General features: G+C 38.1%; 1 protein-coding gene and 1 pseudogene across 1 annotated transcript; one reads left to right on the top strand and one right to left on the bottom strand.

Moving 5' to 3' along the window:
* Positions 1-1,060: 1,060 nt before the first annotated feature.
* Positions 1,061-17,242, bottom strand: LOC148911240 (uncharacterized). The gene is made up of 6 exons (XM_089029418.1): positions 17,154-17,242; positions 15,803-15,856; positions 14,675-14,776; positions 14,064-14,195; positions 13,620-13,760; positions 1,061-3,654 (listed from the first exon to the last, which is right to left on the bottom strand). The coding sequence occupies exons 1-6, from the start codon at positions 17,223-17,225 to the stop codon at positions 3,616-3,618; spliced, it is 540 nt and encodes a 179-aa protein (XP_088885544.1). The 5' UTR covers positions 17,226-17,242; the 3' UTR covers positions 1,061-3,615.
* Positions 3,978-5,301, top strand: LOC148911241 (uncharacterized; annotated as a pseudogene).
* Positions 17,243-17,375: the final 133 nt, after the last annotated feature.

Here is a 17,375-nt window from a genome sequence, read left to right as displayed (position 1 = left end):
TACACGAATTTTTATTGGTGAATACGATTTGTTTATATATATTGCATACGTAAAGATCCAATCAAAATATTTATTTTAAAAATATCCAAGTCGTCTATTGTCGCTCACAGCTAGCTGGCTCACGGCTTGTTGATTATTCACGCTTGCGCTTGACTTCCGTGTTATTTCTTGTCGTGTACCGTTAGTTGTGAGCGTACTTATTTTTATTTGACTGCCTTAAAACCCTTCCATGCATGTGAAATTAAAGGAAATAATTTGTAAAAGATACATCTTTTAGTGTCAACATCATTTAGAAAAAATCATTTGAAGATTTTTTGAATTCCGCCTTCATCGATGTTTTCTAGGAGAGGGAGAGGGGACTGGAAAAGGGAAGGAGGGTCCCGATTTTGAACGTATAAAGTTGACACGCTGGAAACAATAGTAAAAGTCCATGAAAATATTCATCGCGTAATATTTGGAAACGCTCTCATGCGTTTTTTTCCGTATAGCAATATGTTGGGTGCCTTGATGAATACTATCGACGGGTGCAAGTCGCTTTGATAGTTTAGGTCTTGCTTTTGAGAAAATAAGCGGTAAACGATTTCTATGATTACATCATTACGTCATAATGAAAAGGCCGCTTTTAATAATTTATCATTTTTGAAACCTTTCATCCTTTCCTGACATTGTGTGAAATGCGCTTGCAGATCCAGTTATTCAAGACGAAGTTGTAGACGTTTCAATGTGGCTAGGTGTGCCAGACCAAATTACTAGCCTCCTTAATGGATATAGACCCTAAATGTGTATTTTATTGTACCGCCATATCTTAAAAAAAAGGGAGCCCATTAATCTCAGTACTATTTTTAGCATTTTCGCCTTTCACTACAATTCAAATCTAGCAAAGAAAATGCCCAGTACACAGGAGACGTTTGATGAAAAATATTCTTATTTTTATGAAAAACTCTGAAAAGAAAAATTTGGAAAGCTATCTTAGTTTTTATTATTTATCCAGATGTTTTTTTTGAACTATCACAGCAATATACTACTTTATGGAAACTCAGTAGATATAAACTCCTTAGAATTTGGTTTGTGGTCTTTTAATACTTGTGAAGTCAAAAATATGAAAAGTTGTGCATGATTATTTTTGATTAATGCGCAAGTGTGAAACAAAATTTAGTAAAACATTATGGCATCACCATATATTAACTACCATACCCATATCAGTCCTTGCAGTTTCTTTTGTTCATCTTAGCAGGAATTAAATTACCCTTCCGGTCCCCATGCAATTAAATAAGAAAGGAAATTTATGATTCAAACATTTCAATAGATATATTTGGTAATAATTATAAAATGACACAATAATTTTATTAAGCACTCGCCTAATAATCAGCAAGAAAGTTGTCAAGAATAAAAAATAAATAGGAATTGATTTAGGAATAATTTTTTACTTTGATTTTAAACATTTTTGAAATGACCTCGTATAAAAGTATAGTCTCATTAAGACAGTATTTTCATTGATCTACTGGCTTTAGAATCCAAGTGAAAGTAAAATAAATTCCTATTTATTATTTTTATATTTTTATGCCAACATTAATCCCTGCAATTAGGTGTAAACAGCATGTTGTAATTCAAAATTTTGCCCCCTATTAAATGTTAAGAATTTTTTTTCTTATAATCAAAATTTATAATGAATATTATTCTGAATTAAAATTAAATGATTAATTGCATTTTTTCATTAAATATCTAAAACACAAATAAATCCTATATTATCTAAATAAACTATACTCTATGTATCTAGTTTTGTTTAGAGCCTTTCTAGAAATATTTTGGCTAAAATTTATAATTCAAGGTCACCGAAAAGAACACTAATAAAAAATAAATTGATTTAACCCATGTACCTAATTTATGATCCTAATTCATCTATACTCAAATACTCTAAGTATTTTATTATAATGAGTAAAATTATTGCTATTAAATATATAGAGGAGAATACCATGTACAGTAAAGTCCCATTATCTCTATTAAACCCCTGACATCTTGAAAGTGTCCAAGGTCTACTTGCAACATTGTGCAGTACAGCAATTATTTTAACCTGGTAATAACCCAATGTCATTTCAAAACATTCTTATTCTGGTCCTGGTCAGAGGCTCAACAAAATTACTAGGTGACGGGACTCCAAATTCTTCTCCTGTGTACAGCCGCTTCCAATCCTTCCCCCTACCTGGAAAATCTGGGAGGGAGCATCTGTGTGTCAACCTTTCTTAATTGTGTTCCAGAAATAGATTTGCACATATAATACCTTATTTCAGTATTTATGCATGGCGGACTTCAGAGCTATTTTACGAGTCAGTAAAACCTTCGAAATATCAACTGAAGTTTGTTTCCAGAAAAAAATTGAAGCTCTTTAACTTTTCTTTAACTTCCAAGAAGCAGAAACAATTTTCTTGTTCTCCTTTCCCTTTTTTTCAGTAAGGGCTGGTAGGCGTGGCAAGATGCTGTACACAGGTTACAAATTTTTAGACTGCATGTATTTCCAGCTGCTTAAAATGAAATAATAGTTCCAAGTTGAGGTTGGAGTTGCAGCGCATGATAAACTATATATAGTTTTGCTATGCACGGAAACTCTAACCTCGATTTTGAACTTGTTATTTGTGGTCACTGACCGACTGTAAAATGGTTAAAAACAGGGGCCCGCCATTGGACAATGTCTGGCCAGAATTGATACTTGTTTGGATAAATCTTTACCTTGCTCATGGTTATCTTCACCAGTTAAACCTTGAGCCATAAATGAGGTATGAGCGAGCTATGTAATTTGACAGGTCATCATGCATAGTCCAGTGACTGGCCTGCCCTTATTTTAAGCCCTGATGCATTAAAACATAGTTAATGATAGTAAATGCCCTTTTTAAAGATATATATTTGTTGTTGTTGCAAGCGTCATAAAAGCGTAATAAAATTGAAAAATGAGTTTAATTAGGTGGTTTAACAGTGATGCAATTTTCACCACAAAAATATGGAATGTTTCACATTCTATCTTAGTTTTTTATGATTGGTTTCTTTGTATAGTTAAAACCATCGCTAAGACACTAATGTATGATATAAATAGCATTAAAACACGCTGTTGTCATGACAACATGCAATTCACCACAAGAATATGGAATGTTTCACATTCTATCTTAGTTTTTTATGATTGGTTTCTTTGTATAGTTAAAACCATTGCTAAGACACTAATGTATGATATAAATAGCATTAAAACATGCTGTTGTCATGACAACATGCAATTCACCACAAAAATATGGAATGTTTCACATTCTATCTTAGTTTTTTATGATTGGTTTCTTTGATATAAATAGCATTAGAGGCAACATGGCTCTTAAGTACCAAGTTATTATACAAACACCCTGGGCACTTGATTACAAGGGAATGAATTTTCCTGCATTTTCCCGAAAGAAATATACTTTCCTCATTACTTTTACAAACCATCCGATTGTTTTGAATGGTTTTCTCTACATTTGTAATAAGCATACCGTCAGTAACTAATCATTCCTCCTTGGGAGCCAAGCAGTCCTCTGGAAGCATATGTGACAAATATTGAGCAGCATGCTTGCTAAGGCCTCTGTTGATTATACTAAGTGCTCACTTTGTATGAAAATTTGAACATCCCTCATCATCACTCTGAAAAAAAGGCAGAAAAAAAAAAAATTAGAAAAAAATGAACAAATACTCATAAAAATCTTTCAATCACTTTCCATGGAGCAGTCATTATAAATAACACCACCAAAATATCAGCAAGATGCAAACTTAGTAAATAAATGAAAATAACAACAAAAAGCTGATACAAAATTTATACATGAATATTTTCCATGGAACTTTATTAATTCGGTGTACAATATCCTGGGTGTGAACACGCCTGCTATAAGCCTAAATAATATCATTGATGCGTTCATGTTTAATCACACCTGAATAAATCTTGATTAGTTTCATGTGAAAATAAAGTGATGAAAGTATCAGGTGCTGTTTCAATACCTCCATGCATGCAAATTAAAATTGATAATGTTCTGGTTGAGTGATATTTACTATTTTTCAATATTTAAAAACAATTATTAAGATAATACTTTTTTGATTTTGTTTCACTGGTATAATGACTGTGCTCTAGTATTGTTCAATAAATACAAAAACTAAATTTTAATGAATTGAGGGACTGTTAGAATATAATTATAGGGGATTAATGACTCACTGGATTTTAATATTTGGGGGCTATCACAAGGTAATCAATGAGCAAGTACATTTAATATTAATACTGAAAGGATACTCCTTTGCCCGAGATAATAAAAGCTCTGGAGAAACACTACAATCCACCTCCACTGGAGATAGCTGAAAGCTTCCATTTTGGCACTCGCCATCAAAAGCCAGGAGAATCTGTCAATGATTTCATTTTGGCGTTAAAGAAACTGTCCATACACAGCAATTATGGAGAATTTCTTGGCTGTGCCTTAAGGGACAGTTTTGTGCGTGGACTTAATAATGCAAAGATACAGAATAAACTATTGAACACTGAGGAACTCACTTTTGAACGTGCCTGTCGAATTGCCAAATCAATGGAGATGGCTGAGCAGAAGACCCAGGAATTCCACTCTAATACTGTTAGTGCAAGTGATCAAAATCAAGGGACAGTGAATCAACTTTAAAATGGGAAAGTTAACAAGGACAAACAGTCATGTTACAGGTGTGGTGGGAAACATGCCCCACATAGTTGTAAGTTTAAGTCTGCTAAATGTTTTAAATGCTCTAAAGTTGGTCATATTGCAACAGTTTGCCATTAGCAAAGTTGAGGAAAAAGCAGCTCAGTCGGGGAAAGGTAATATCCATGCGTCGCATGGTAGTGAAAGTGATGAATTTGAGTTTTATTCAGTTGAACCAGTGAGATCTAGGTACCAAAAATACAAGGTGCAAATGTCTATCAATGGGTGTGAGTGTGAATTGGAGATAGATACTGCAGCTGATTTTTCCATCATGAGTAAGAGTACATACATGCAAAAATTCAGTAAGACCCCACTCCACCCAACGAACATCAAGTTGAGAACCTACACTGGTGAAACACTGGATGTTTGTGGTGAAATGTCATGTAATGTTGTACATAAAGGTCATAAGTACATATTGCCAATTGCTAGTGGCCAATTATGAAGGTAAACCGACCTTACTGGGTAGGAATTGGTTAAGTCAAGTAAAGCTTGAATGGGGTGAGATATTCCAGGTTACTAGTTCAGAGCCCAACAACTGGGAATCAGATCAACTTAATAAATTACTGTCGAAACACTGTAAGTTGTTTGAAGATAGTTATGAAGGTTTGAAGGGTTTTGAAGCACACATCACAATATAAGATGGTGCAAAGCCTGTGTTTTTTAGGCCAAGAAAGGTCCCCTATGCCTTAAAAGAAGAGGCTGAGAAGGAGTTGGATAAACTTGAGAAGCATGGGGTGATAAGTAAGGTATTGAGAGGTCCTCGTGGGCAAGCCCTATAGTGGTGGTACCAAAGGCTGACAAGTCAGTGAGAATATGTGGCCATAAATCACAATTAATCAATCTGTAGAGGATGAACAATACCCACTCCCCACTACACAAGACTTATACACTGCTCCACAGTGGGAGGATCCAAAGTATTTAGCAAGCTTGATTTATCCCATGCTTATGCACAGCTTAACGTTGATAAATCGAGTCAGGAGTATCTCACAATAAACACACATAAAGGACTTTACTCTTACACGAAGTTGCCATATGGTGTGAAGTCTGCTCCAAAGATCTTTCCTGCCAAAATGGACCAGATATTACAAGGGGTAAAAAAATTTGTATGTAAGCAGGATGATATTCTGATTGGTGGTAGCAACTCACAAGAGAATTTGAAGATTCTCTCAGAAGTATTAGATAGGTTGGACAAATATAATGTCCACCTAGAGTTGCCTAAATGTGAGTTTCTGAAGCCTGAAGTGGTATATTTAGGGTTAAGAATAAATGCCACTGGCTTACATCCAGTCGAAGAGAAAATTGATGCTGTTAAAAAGGCTCCAGTACCAGGCAATGTCATCGAGTTATGATCTTTTTTAGGCATGATCCAGTACTATCACTCATTTCTACCGGATCTAGCCACAACCCTAGTGTGACAGAGTCAAAAGACACTATTTTGGACAGTAATTATTTAGTCATTGTAGTGAAGAATATACACGATTAAGCCGTGAAAGTAGGCTTTATTCAAGTAAACCATGTGCTTACACAAACATGGCCGTCGTTACAAAACGTGAGATTCCGCTGACCTAAGGCAGGCACTTACACAGGTAACCCAACAAGTAGTAATTACTAAAGAGTGTTTTTGTTAATGTTTGGTACATTAATCACTATTATCAGTACATTCACCCCTTCCTAAAGATTAAGCCTATCAATGGGATGACTTCCCCGTTGAGAGCGTCTCAGTACTATGGGGGCCTGTTTACTTTCATGGGTAGTTCCGTGATTGGCACCATTGTCAGGTAAGAGTGCTTCAGCGGGCGGCGTTGTTGCAGGTTGGACTTCAGCCGGTTGGGGTGTGGCAGATTGTGCTTCAGCTGGTGTTGGTTGCACAGGTGAGACTTCACTTATCGGCTGACCTCGGGGAGCGAGACTTCTCGTAGACACTGTTGTCTCCCGCCCATCAGGGTAGCGAACATGAGCATAATGTGGGTTCGCCTGGAGCAGGTCAACCTCATCGACGAGGGGGTCCATTTTGCTGTTTCGAACGTTACGCTTGATGTATACAGGACCAGGTACAGACAGCCAAGTAGGGATGGAGCTGCCAGTAGAGGACCGACGAGAGAAGCCCAGAAAACGCTCATGAGGCGTCTCGTTCGTTGCAGTACACAGCAGAGAACGGATTGAGTGTAAGACATCAGGGAGGACATCTTGCCAGTACTCTGCTGGGAGGGTTTTGGACTTCAGGCAAGCTGTAACAGCCTGCCAGACAGTGCCATTGTATTTCTCCACCTGTCCATTCCCGGCGGGGTTGTAACTTGTAGTGCGGCTCATCGCAATACCTTTGCTAGTCAGGAACTCTCGTAGCTCTCGACTCATGAATGATGCTCCCCTGTCTGAATGCACATAGGCCGGCATGCCAAAAAGAGAAAACAGCGTGGTAAGACACCTCACAACGGTGGGAGTGGATACATCAGGACATGGGAAGACAAACGGAAAACGAGAATACTCATCAATGATGTTTAGAAAGTACCTGTTCTTGTTGTTGGAGGGTAGAGGGCCTTTAAAGTCAATGTTTATTCTTTCAAATGGCTGGGTAGCCTTAATGAGATGAGCTTCTTCTGGCCGGTAGAACTTGGGCTTACACTCACAGCAGACAGGGCAGGCGCTTACTGTTTTCTTGACTTCTTCTAGTGAAAACGGTAAGTTTTTCGTTCGAACATAATGCCAGAGTCTGGTAACGCCTGGATGACATAGTGATTCATGAAGCTTGTAGAGGGAATCGTGAGTAGTCGTAGCACAGCTGGCTCGGGACAAGGTGTCTGGTGCCATATTCTCTTTACCGGGTCTGTAGACTATGTCAAAGCTGTAACAACTGAGCTCGATTCTCCAACGCATTATCTTGTCATTCTTGATCTTCCCTTTCTGTCGTTGGTTACACATGTAAGAAACTGATTGTTGGTCAGTTTTTAGAGTGAAGTGGCGACCGGTGAGAAAATGTCTCCAGTGTCTTACAGATTCAACGATAGCTTGAGCCTCCTTCTCGACAGCAGAGTGCTTTAGCTCACTTCCTTGCAAAGTACGCGAAAAGAAGGCCACTGGTCTCCCATTCTGGTTGAGAGTGGCTGCCAGTGCTACTTCCGAAGCATCTGTCTCAACTTCAAAGGGGATACTTTCATCTATGGCTGAAACAATGGCTTCTGCGATGATCTTCTTTATTCCTTGAAATGCCTCTTTGGCTTCCTGAGGCAATGGAAAGGATTTACAGCTTGTGATGGGCTTTATTCGATCAGAGAAATTTGGTACCCATTGCGAGTAATAGGAGAAAAGTCCAAGACATCTGTTGAGGGATCTTGAATTGTGTGGCAGAGGAAGCTCTTTCAAGGGCCGTAACCTTTCAGGATCAGGACTAATGGTACCTTCTTCAATGACGTAACCAAGTAAAGGAAGACGGCGCGTGGAGAAGACACTCTTGCTATCGTTGAACTTAAGATTGGCATTTCGTGCAGCATCCATGAAGGATTTCAATTTGATGTCATGATCAGACTGATCCTTTCCACAGATAGTTATGTTATCCAGGTAGGGAAATACTCCTTTCAGATTATGGTCTTCGACTAGTCTCATCATTTCTCTTTGGAAGCATGCTACCCCCGTTGGTTACTCCAAAAGGTAACCGGGTAAACTGATAGAGTCTGCCCTTAGCTTCAAAGGCAGTGTAAGGCTTGTCTTCGTTTTTCAACGGTATCTGGTGGTAGGCACTTTGCAGGTCAAGGGTACTGAAAACTCTAAACTGAGCGATTTCGTTGATAGTGTCACTGATTCTTGGCAATGGGAATGCATCAAGCTGTGTGAATCGGTTGATGGTCTGTGAGTAATCTATAGCCAGACGTTTCTTGTGGTTCTCGTCTTTAGTTACAACTACTTGGGCTCGCCACGGAGACTGACTGGGTTCAATGATGCCTTCCTTTTGCAATCGATCCACTTCTCCACTGATGAATGTGAGATCTTCTGCACTGTAGCGTCTGGATTTAGCAGCAACTGGATGACAATCTGATGTAAGGTTTGCAAAGGGTGAGGGCGGGTCGATGTTTAACGTAGTTAGGCCGCAGACAGATAGGGGTGGCTTTGTTCCACCATACTCAAACGTGACGTGGTCATGTTGAGACTGGAAGTCAAGTCCCAAAATGAGATCAGAGCATAGGCCGGGCATTATTGACAGGCGAAATTCCTCATAGCTGTGTCCTTGGTAGTTAAGGTTGACGGTGCAGAATCCCTCGGTTTTTGTACATAATGCTGATGCCGCCATGGACACTGTACTAGAAGAAGGATTAACAGGAATAGCAGCTGCTTCTACTAAACTTGGGTGAATATAGCTTTCGCTGCTACCACTATCAAAGAGCGCCTTCACATTCCATCCTGAATTGACTATGACAGTAGCAGATGAGGCCTTAAGAGCTTGCGGGGTCCCAACTGAGGCAAGTGATGGTGGCCAGAGGGCCGCAGAGACGTCACCAGGCTTTGACGGTTTCCCTCGACAGACTTGTGCAAAATGCCCCTTCTTCTGACATTTATGGCACACAGCATCACGAGCTGGGCATTTGGCACGGGGATGCTTAGTATTTCCACAGAAGAAACATTTGGGACCACCGGTCGTCAGTGTTGAAGCTAAGAGATTGGGGTCAGGTTGAGATGACGCTGGCGATGTGGTTTCAGGTGACACACCTACGGCTGCAGCATTGAATGGCTGAGAAACTGCGTAGCTTTCAGAACTTCGCATGGCAGAATCAAGAGCTCTAGCTTGATCGAACATTGTCTTTAGATCAAGAGTTTTATTCTCCAAAAGCCGCTGACGAATTTGATTTGATTGCAACCCAGTAATGAAGGCATCCCGGACGTTCTCTTCACAGTATTTAGCAGCCGTAACAGATTGGAAATTACATTCCTTGCTGAGCACCTTTAGAGCTTGTAAATACTGGTCCAGTGTCTCTCCAGGCTGTTGTCGTCGAGTTGCAATAACGTGTCTCGCGTAAATTTCGTTAGTTGGTCTAACGTAAACATTTTGAAGCGATTGCATAGCGGATTCGTAGCTTGGATATCCTTCGATGTACTCAAAGACTGCAGGTGAAACGAAATTGGTTAACACTCCGAATTTATTGAGACCTTCATCGGGCAGCACTGAGAGAAAATTCTCGAAAGTTCGTTTCCAGTGTATCCACGCTTTGGATGCTCCAGTATCACTTGGATCGACGCCGAAACGTTCAGGACGTAAAACTTTATCCATTTTTGGTTACTTGAATAAATTGTAGTGAAGAATATACACGATTAAGCCGTGAAAGTAGGCTTTATTCAAGTAAACCATGTGCTTACACAAACATGGCCGTCGTTACAAAACGTGAGATTCCGCTGACCTAAGGCAGGCACTTACACAGGTAACCCAACAAGTAGTAATTACTAAAGAGTGTTTTTGTTAATGTTTGGTACATTAATCACTATTATCAGTACAGTCATAAATCTATATTTTTAATTAGGAATGCCTCGTGTACACATAGGAATGTAATTCTTTAGTTAACTGTTTGCGTGGAAAATGCGTAAGCAAGAAATAATTTCCGTACGTAATTACATTACAGTGAGTCATGCCTAGGTTTGGCGCTTGTTTACGTAAGTTCGTGTTTGGGACATCCTGTTTGCGCCTAGGGCGTGCAACATTGCATAGGATGTGTAAGGTCTTAAGAATGCAGGTTTTCCCATAAAAGTAGGCCCAAACTAAGCTTAAATCAGTGTAGTAAAAGTTCTTGAAGACGCTGCGTTGTCTACGGATATTTTCACATATCAAGACAAGGAATTCTCTACGATGTAAAGAGATATCCTGTAATCTCGTTCCCGTTTTTTTTTCATGTATTGTAAAGTTGTGTGAATTTTTCAATAAATTCTTTTGTCAAAACCACTTGCAATCTGATTCATAGCTGAGCGCCTTGCCGCCGGTTACACTAGCACCCTTGCATAATAACCTTTTAAAAAATGAGGTGCAGTGGGAGTGCCAACGAACATATGAAGCTTGTAAACGAGGACTTACGAGTGAGTCTTTACTAGTGCACTATGACCTAAATCCTGAAATGAGACTAGCCTGTGATGCTTCTAGCTGTGGGCTTGGAGCTGTCATCAGCCATGTAATGGATGATGGAACAGTAAGACCAATAGCCTTTGCCTCATGAACATTGACATTGAGCAAAAGAAACTATGCTCAAATTGAGCGTGAGGCACTGTCAATTGTATATGGAGTAAGAAAATTTCATCAGTTTCTATATGGACGAAGGTTCACTTTAATTATGGATCATCAGCTGCTATTAGCCATCTTTAGCCCAAGGTCGGCCATTCCCACGTTAGCAGCAGCCCGAATGCAGAGATGGGCTTTAAGTGCTCTCAGCATATGACTATGATATTGAACACAGATGATCGGAAGATCATGCTAATTGTGATGCTCTGTCTAGACTGCCGCATGAGGACTCTACAGTAGGTAGCGAGAGTCCAATTTATCAGGTGAATGCCATTGATGATGATTTCCCGATTACAGCTAAGGAAATTGCCAAAGAAACTCAAGACAGTGGACCCAGTGCTCAGAAAAGTTCTTCACTTTGTTATGTCAGGTTGGCCAGAGAAGTGTGAAGATGAAAATCTAAAACCTTATCATAATCGTAGACTTGAGTTGTCAGGCGAACAAAATTGTGTGCTTTGGGGTTCCAGGGTTTCACCAGTCAGAGGGCAAGATGCTAGAGGAATTACACTGGGAACGCCCAGGTATATGTGGTATGAAGGCAATTGCTCGCACATGTGTATGGTGGCCAAAGATGGATGAGAAAATAGAAGAGGTGGTGAGGGCATGCACTGTCTGTCAAAGTGTTAGAAACACTCCACCATGTGCACCACTTATTCCATGGAAGTGGCCTACCAGACCATTCCAAAGAATTCATGTTGACTTCTGTCAAAAAGACAATGATTACTTCTTAGTAGTTGTTGACAGTCATTCCAAATGGCTTGAAGTGCAACACATGACCACTACCACAGCTGAGAAAATTTGCCAATCATGCTTTGCCTGAGGAGTTGGTGTCGGATAATGGACCACAATTTGTGTCCACTCAGTTTGCCGAGTTTGTGCATAGGAATGGGATAAAACACACCTTAGTTCCCCCATATCACCCACAGTCAAGGGGCAGCAGAGAGGTCAGTCAGAATTGTCAAAGAAGCATTAGTTAAACAAGTAATTCAAGGGACAAAAAGAATGTCTATGAAGCATAGACTGGCAAATTTTTTGTTTAGGTATTGTACCACTCCACACACAACTACAGGTGTAACCCCAGCTGAGTTATGGTAAAGCATCGTTTAAGGAATAGGTTAAGTTTGATTAAACCTGATCTTGCACAAGTTGTTGAAAGTAAGCAAGAAAAGCAAGTGAACTCCGGCATCCCTAGGTGAGCTCGAATGAGAGCTCTTGGAGCAAACTTAAAGAATTTATATGTTTAAATTAAAAAAAAGCAAAAAGAGTATAAGGATATGAAATGTAAGAAAGAGAGGTCATTCATAAGGCTTGATAAGGTTTGGGTACGAAACACAAGGGCGAATTCAAAGTTAGAAAAGTGGATTCCAGGGACAGTATATGTAGTTAAGGTTTGTGGCCCGAGATCATATTATGTTAAGTTAGAACAGGACACAAGACCAGGTATGTCCATGCTGATCACATGATTAAGGCACATGATAATGTACCAGAAGATGTGCCGGAGAACATTGGTGAGTTTGAAGTCGTGGCGCCTGAATCATGTGAGCAGGATGGTGCCCCTGATAATGAGGAAAACCTTGTTTATAGAGTCATGCAACCACTTGCTGGCTTGACTGATCCTAGTGTAAAACCTACTACAACTCCAGTGAGTTTGAGTACTTCGTTACCAGTTTTAAGAAGATCTCAAAGAATTAAAAAACCTGTTGTTAAGCTCAACCTTTAAGTATAAGCACATTATGTTGTTGTTAAGAAATAACATTTTCCTTTAGGGGGAAGTAGTGTAATGTATTCATGACCATGATGCTTTTCGATTAAAGTAGCCACGAGGCGAGCTAGATCGAACTGTGTTTGAGTGTCTTCATTTAAAGGAAATATTACATTTTAACTAGTGGATGCTAAGTCAAAACATATCAAAATAAGTCCTCAAACTATTGTATTTGACTATTTTCACGACATGATCAAACCAGAAAACAAGAGATCAAAACAACCTCCAGGACTCTACAAGCCATCAAAAAAGAGCTATTACCAGAAGTGATGTTGATAGCAACCTATACTAGTAATGATAAAAGGGTAAATTTTACGCCTTGAAAAGATGAAAAAACTGACGTTTCAGACGCTAGTCCTTCATTGGAGTAAAAGAAAGAGAGGTGGTAGAAAGGACAGGGCTCGAAATAGCGGCCTGCCACTGGCCAAATGACAGGACAAATTACAGGTTTGCCAGGCAAAAATAAGGATGCACTGCCAAATGAATAATAAAATATCATGCAAAATTTACTGGAATGACCTCCAATTACCATTCTACTTTCCTATGGCAGGCTAAGAAAGTTTTCTATTTCGAGCCCTGAAGGAGTGTTTATATACTAAGAACAATATCAGACAAAAGAAACCAATGAGAACAAGCTAGGAGGGCAAGGAAACGATCGAAGAAACAACCAAAAGACAAAAGAGTATGTGGGTTAATTAAAAGCAAAGCGTTCATTTATCCCGTTGGTTTCTTTCGTCTCGTTCTTAGTATATATCATCTTTTCATGCAGGTGTAAAGTTTACCCTTTTATCATTACTGTTTAATTAGAAACACTGGCGCAGCTCACACTAGATTTTAGCTAGTTATTTCTCTTAATATTAATAAAAATCATTAATTTTGAAATTACCTCATCATTCAAAGCACCTGTCCATTGGAAGCCTCGCTTCCTGGCAAATTCCATGAGGTCTTCATAAACCTTGTGCAATTTGTTGACCTCCTCATTTAATCTACGTGCAAGTTCTTCCTGAAGATATGCATATAATGCTGCCTGAAATTGGACATAAGATTTGCGATTTATGTGATGATTGATCTAGCTTCATTATATACCTATAGCCTACTGACCACATTGAACATGACCGTGTCATGGGGTATGTGAAAGGGTTAGGGTTAGTGTTCTCCCAGCAGGTCTGTGTTTGTGGTTGAACCTAGGAGGTGATTTCTTGATGCAGAAGATAATAAATAAGGAATTATATCTTCTCTTCTCAGTGCCTCCTTTCCCTATTCTATCCTCAGCCCTTAGCGGTGTTTTTGCTTGTGTCTAAAGAAGATACATTGTGATAGATATTTGTACCTGAGATGCTTGTTGCATTTGAATCTCATCCTCCTTTTTTCTCAGATCTACTTTCAAACTTTCATTCTCATTTCTTAATTCTTGACAATTTTCTTCAATTTCTTTGTTCTTTTCTTTGACACACATCAACAACTGTTAAGATTAAATAATAAGCTTGATTAAGGGAAAAAATAGACAAAAGACAAATGTTTCATATAAAAGGTAGGTATAGCAACACGTACAGGGGGTATACAAATAAGATCCAAATAGACCCTCCATTAACTTTGATAAACTTTTTTGCTATGTTTTTCTTGTCTATTTTGTCCATCACTTTATGTATAATGGCTAGATTATTTCCAAGAATTATGCATTTAAATCGTGTCTGCAATATCTTCATTTTATTTATTAGTTACCTCCGAGTTTCTTTTTGTCATCATATCAAGCTGAGATAGTTCATCCTCAAGTTTCTTTGCTTTCCAAAAACAATTTGGTAAAATATAATAAGGGCTTTAGAAAGCGAAAATTATTTGGGGGCTACCAAAAAGTCGTTGCATTAAAACTCAAAATTCTCATACTCCCCCCGCGCCCCAACCAAATCCATGGATATGCAGAATGGACTCTCTTACGTATACCTCATACAGCTGAACAGGACAATCATTTCCAGGGTTTGTATTCTTAAGCACTTGGATTTCAGCTTCCAACTCCTTTATTCTTTTTCGTCTTTCAACCAAGAGCTTTTAAGGAAAAATGAAAATGATCAACTATTCCAATATTTTCTTACTAGATAGACTCAATCCACATTTAGATAGATGAATGAAAAATAAAAAAGTCAATAAACAAACAAACTAATAAACAATTAAGTCATGGATTACTGAATGAATAAGTAACTATACTAGGGCACCAGATCCAGGACTTTTAAAAGGGTGGTGTCAGGTACCTTTAAATTGTGTCAATACCACAGAACATTCCTTAAAAGATGGGGAAATAGTATCTCATATTAATGGCAATTTAATTTGAGAGCTTCAAGTAAGCTGAGTGTATAATCTAGTTTACCCAAATAATTGTTTTCATATACTGTAAGCACATTTCATTTATTTGTGCTAAAGGGGGAGGGTGATTTGTATCCCCTGTTACCACCCCTGGATCCACCCCTGAAGAAATGTAAGCAAGTGAATTGAATGATACGCTCTTTTCCATTTGCATTGTTCAAAGGTGCTTTACAATGAGTTGTGAACAAAAGGTGGTTAGTATGAGATGTAGGCACTGACAGTGTGGTCACTGCCATGGTTTCTTTACGTCCACAGTACATAGTTCTTTTATTTTCCTCCGATATTGGTAATTAGTATATAGTGATGAAGTGTGCAGAGACAGGACTGCCATTTAAAAAGGTCATGCATCCAAGCCACTTAAAGGTCTAACCATTAAAGTCATAAATAATTTAACAGTGGATTCCATCTGAGTGGCTCTTTTGCCAATTGGAATTTAGAATTTGATTTTTATGGAGGAAGGAAAACCAGAGAGAATCCAGGGAAAAACCCTTGAAAAACCATCAGAGAGAAACAACAAGCAACTCTATATATGACACCAAGTTAGCTGTTTTAACTCGAGCCCAGGGGCACATTGATGAGAGGTGAGTGTTCTCACTGCTACGCCACCTGTGCTTCCCAATTTAATGAAATTGCTTGATAAAACTGTAATGGATAAAAAGATTGGATAACATTTATTTATTTATTTTTGTAACTTAACAATTAATAAATAACCTTGTGAAAGTGATTTGCGATAAGGTGATGGTTTTCTTTATCTTCATTACTCTCCTAAAAAAATGAAGTAGTAATAAAAAATGTTATACAATCATTTGCAATATCAGGACAAAATAATGGATGCTCATTGGACAATTATTGTTCGGAACTTGTCTGGTTAAATCATGGCCTTGCCATATATTCATTTTGACCAGGGCAGTATTATGAAGAGCCAGAAACAATTAATTGAGGTATATATATATATATATGTGTGTGTGTGTATATATATATATATACATATATACATGTACACTTGATTGCAGAAAGGTCGTAGTATACATTTATACATATATCTAATGAGATGCAAGATATCAAATGAGATGCAAAACTTACAAGTAACTTATTTGGTCTTCCTAATCTTCTATTGTATCAGAGACATAAGCATTGCACAAACTCGTCATGATCAAGTTAAAAAAATTTTCCACAAAACCCTGTGGCTATAAAGCAATCGTATTTACGCATGTTTTAAATTCTGCATCTCATTTGATATCTTGCATCTCATTAGATATTTGTATAAATGTATACTACAACCTTTCTGCAATCAAGTGTATATATGTATATATATATATATATATATATATCTGGTTGCGAGTACTTAATTTGAAGCCTATCTCATACTAATGGCTAATTCAAAAACATTAATTTTACAAATTATTATTTTGCCTATTGATTTACTGATCGTTTTAAAAAATCATGGTTAAAGCTATGTAAATAAATAATAAATAAAAAGATAAGAAATATTGTATCTGCAGGTAATTGAATAAATTTAAATAAAAAATGATGGAAGCTAGTGATTGATTTCACCATTCAAAACAACCCAGCAGATAGCAATAATTCATATTAGCTGAAGAATAAAAAGTCTCCTAGTTCCTTCAGCTAGGAAAAGTTTAAAGCAGATTATAATTAAGTTGTACTGCAATCAGCAGTGACTGAATGAGCATTATTTTGATTGATGGCAACATACAGGCAACCAACCATTTAAAAATTATATGCCAGCCTTTCTCACTCACAGATGAATGAATGCAGCCGAGATTGAATCTCGGCTGCATTCATTCATCTGTGAGTGAGAAAGGCTCAATCTCGGCTGCATTCATTCATCTGTGAGTGAGAAAGGCTCAATCTTGGCTGCATTCATTCATCTGTGAGTGAGAAAGGCTCAATCTCGGCTGCATTCATTCATCTGTGAGTGAGAAGGCTCAATCTAGGCTGCATTCATTCATCTGTGAGTGAGAAAGGCTGGCATATAATTTTAAAAGGTAAATTGCCTCAAAACAATTTTAAAATCATAAGGATAAAATTTTAGTATTCAAACCTCTTGTAAATGTTTCAGAGCATCTTCAATTTGAGTATTTTTCCCCTTCAGTTCCTCCAACTGTCTCTCCATTGCTGATACTTGTTGAAGTTGCTGTGATTTAGCAGCAGATAATCAAAAGCAAAGCAATTTTGGTTTAACATACTGAATATTTTTCATCAATGATTCTGTAACACCTCTGTTTTATACATCGATATTTCAAAACAACCCAGCAGATAGCAA

The sequence above is a fragment of the Actinia tenebrosa genome, unplaced genomic scaffold, assembly GCF_029948245.1.
Source record: "Actinia tenebrosa isolate PJP-AT-01 unplaced genomic scaffold, QUT_ActTen_1.0 PGA_scaffold14__42_contigs__length_11649687, whole genome shotgun sequence".
NCBI lineage: Eukaryota > Metazoa > Cnidaria > Anthozoa > Actiniaria > Actiniidae > Actinia > Actinia tenebrosa.
The sequence above is the reverse complement of the archived record's forward strand: the minus strand, read 5'-3'. Positions and strand labels throughout refer to the sequence as shown.

Bases quoted from the DNA above. Each gene is read 5' to 3' on its own strand.
- LOC148911240 (XM_089029418.1), bottom strand. From the start codon at position 17,225: ATGGAGAGACAGTTGGAGGAACTGAAGGGGAAAAATACTCAAATTGAA. The intron at 14,196-14,674 runs GTATACGTAAGA...TAATCTTAACAG, and splicing joins GTCCTGTTCAGCTGTATGAG to TTGTTGATGTGTGTCAAAGA. The intron at 13,761-14,063 runs GTACAAATATCT...GTCCAATTTCAG, and splicing joins AAATGCAACAAGCATCTCAG to GCAGCATTATATGCATATCT.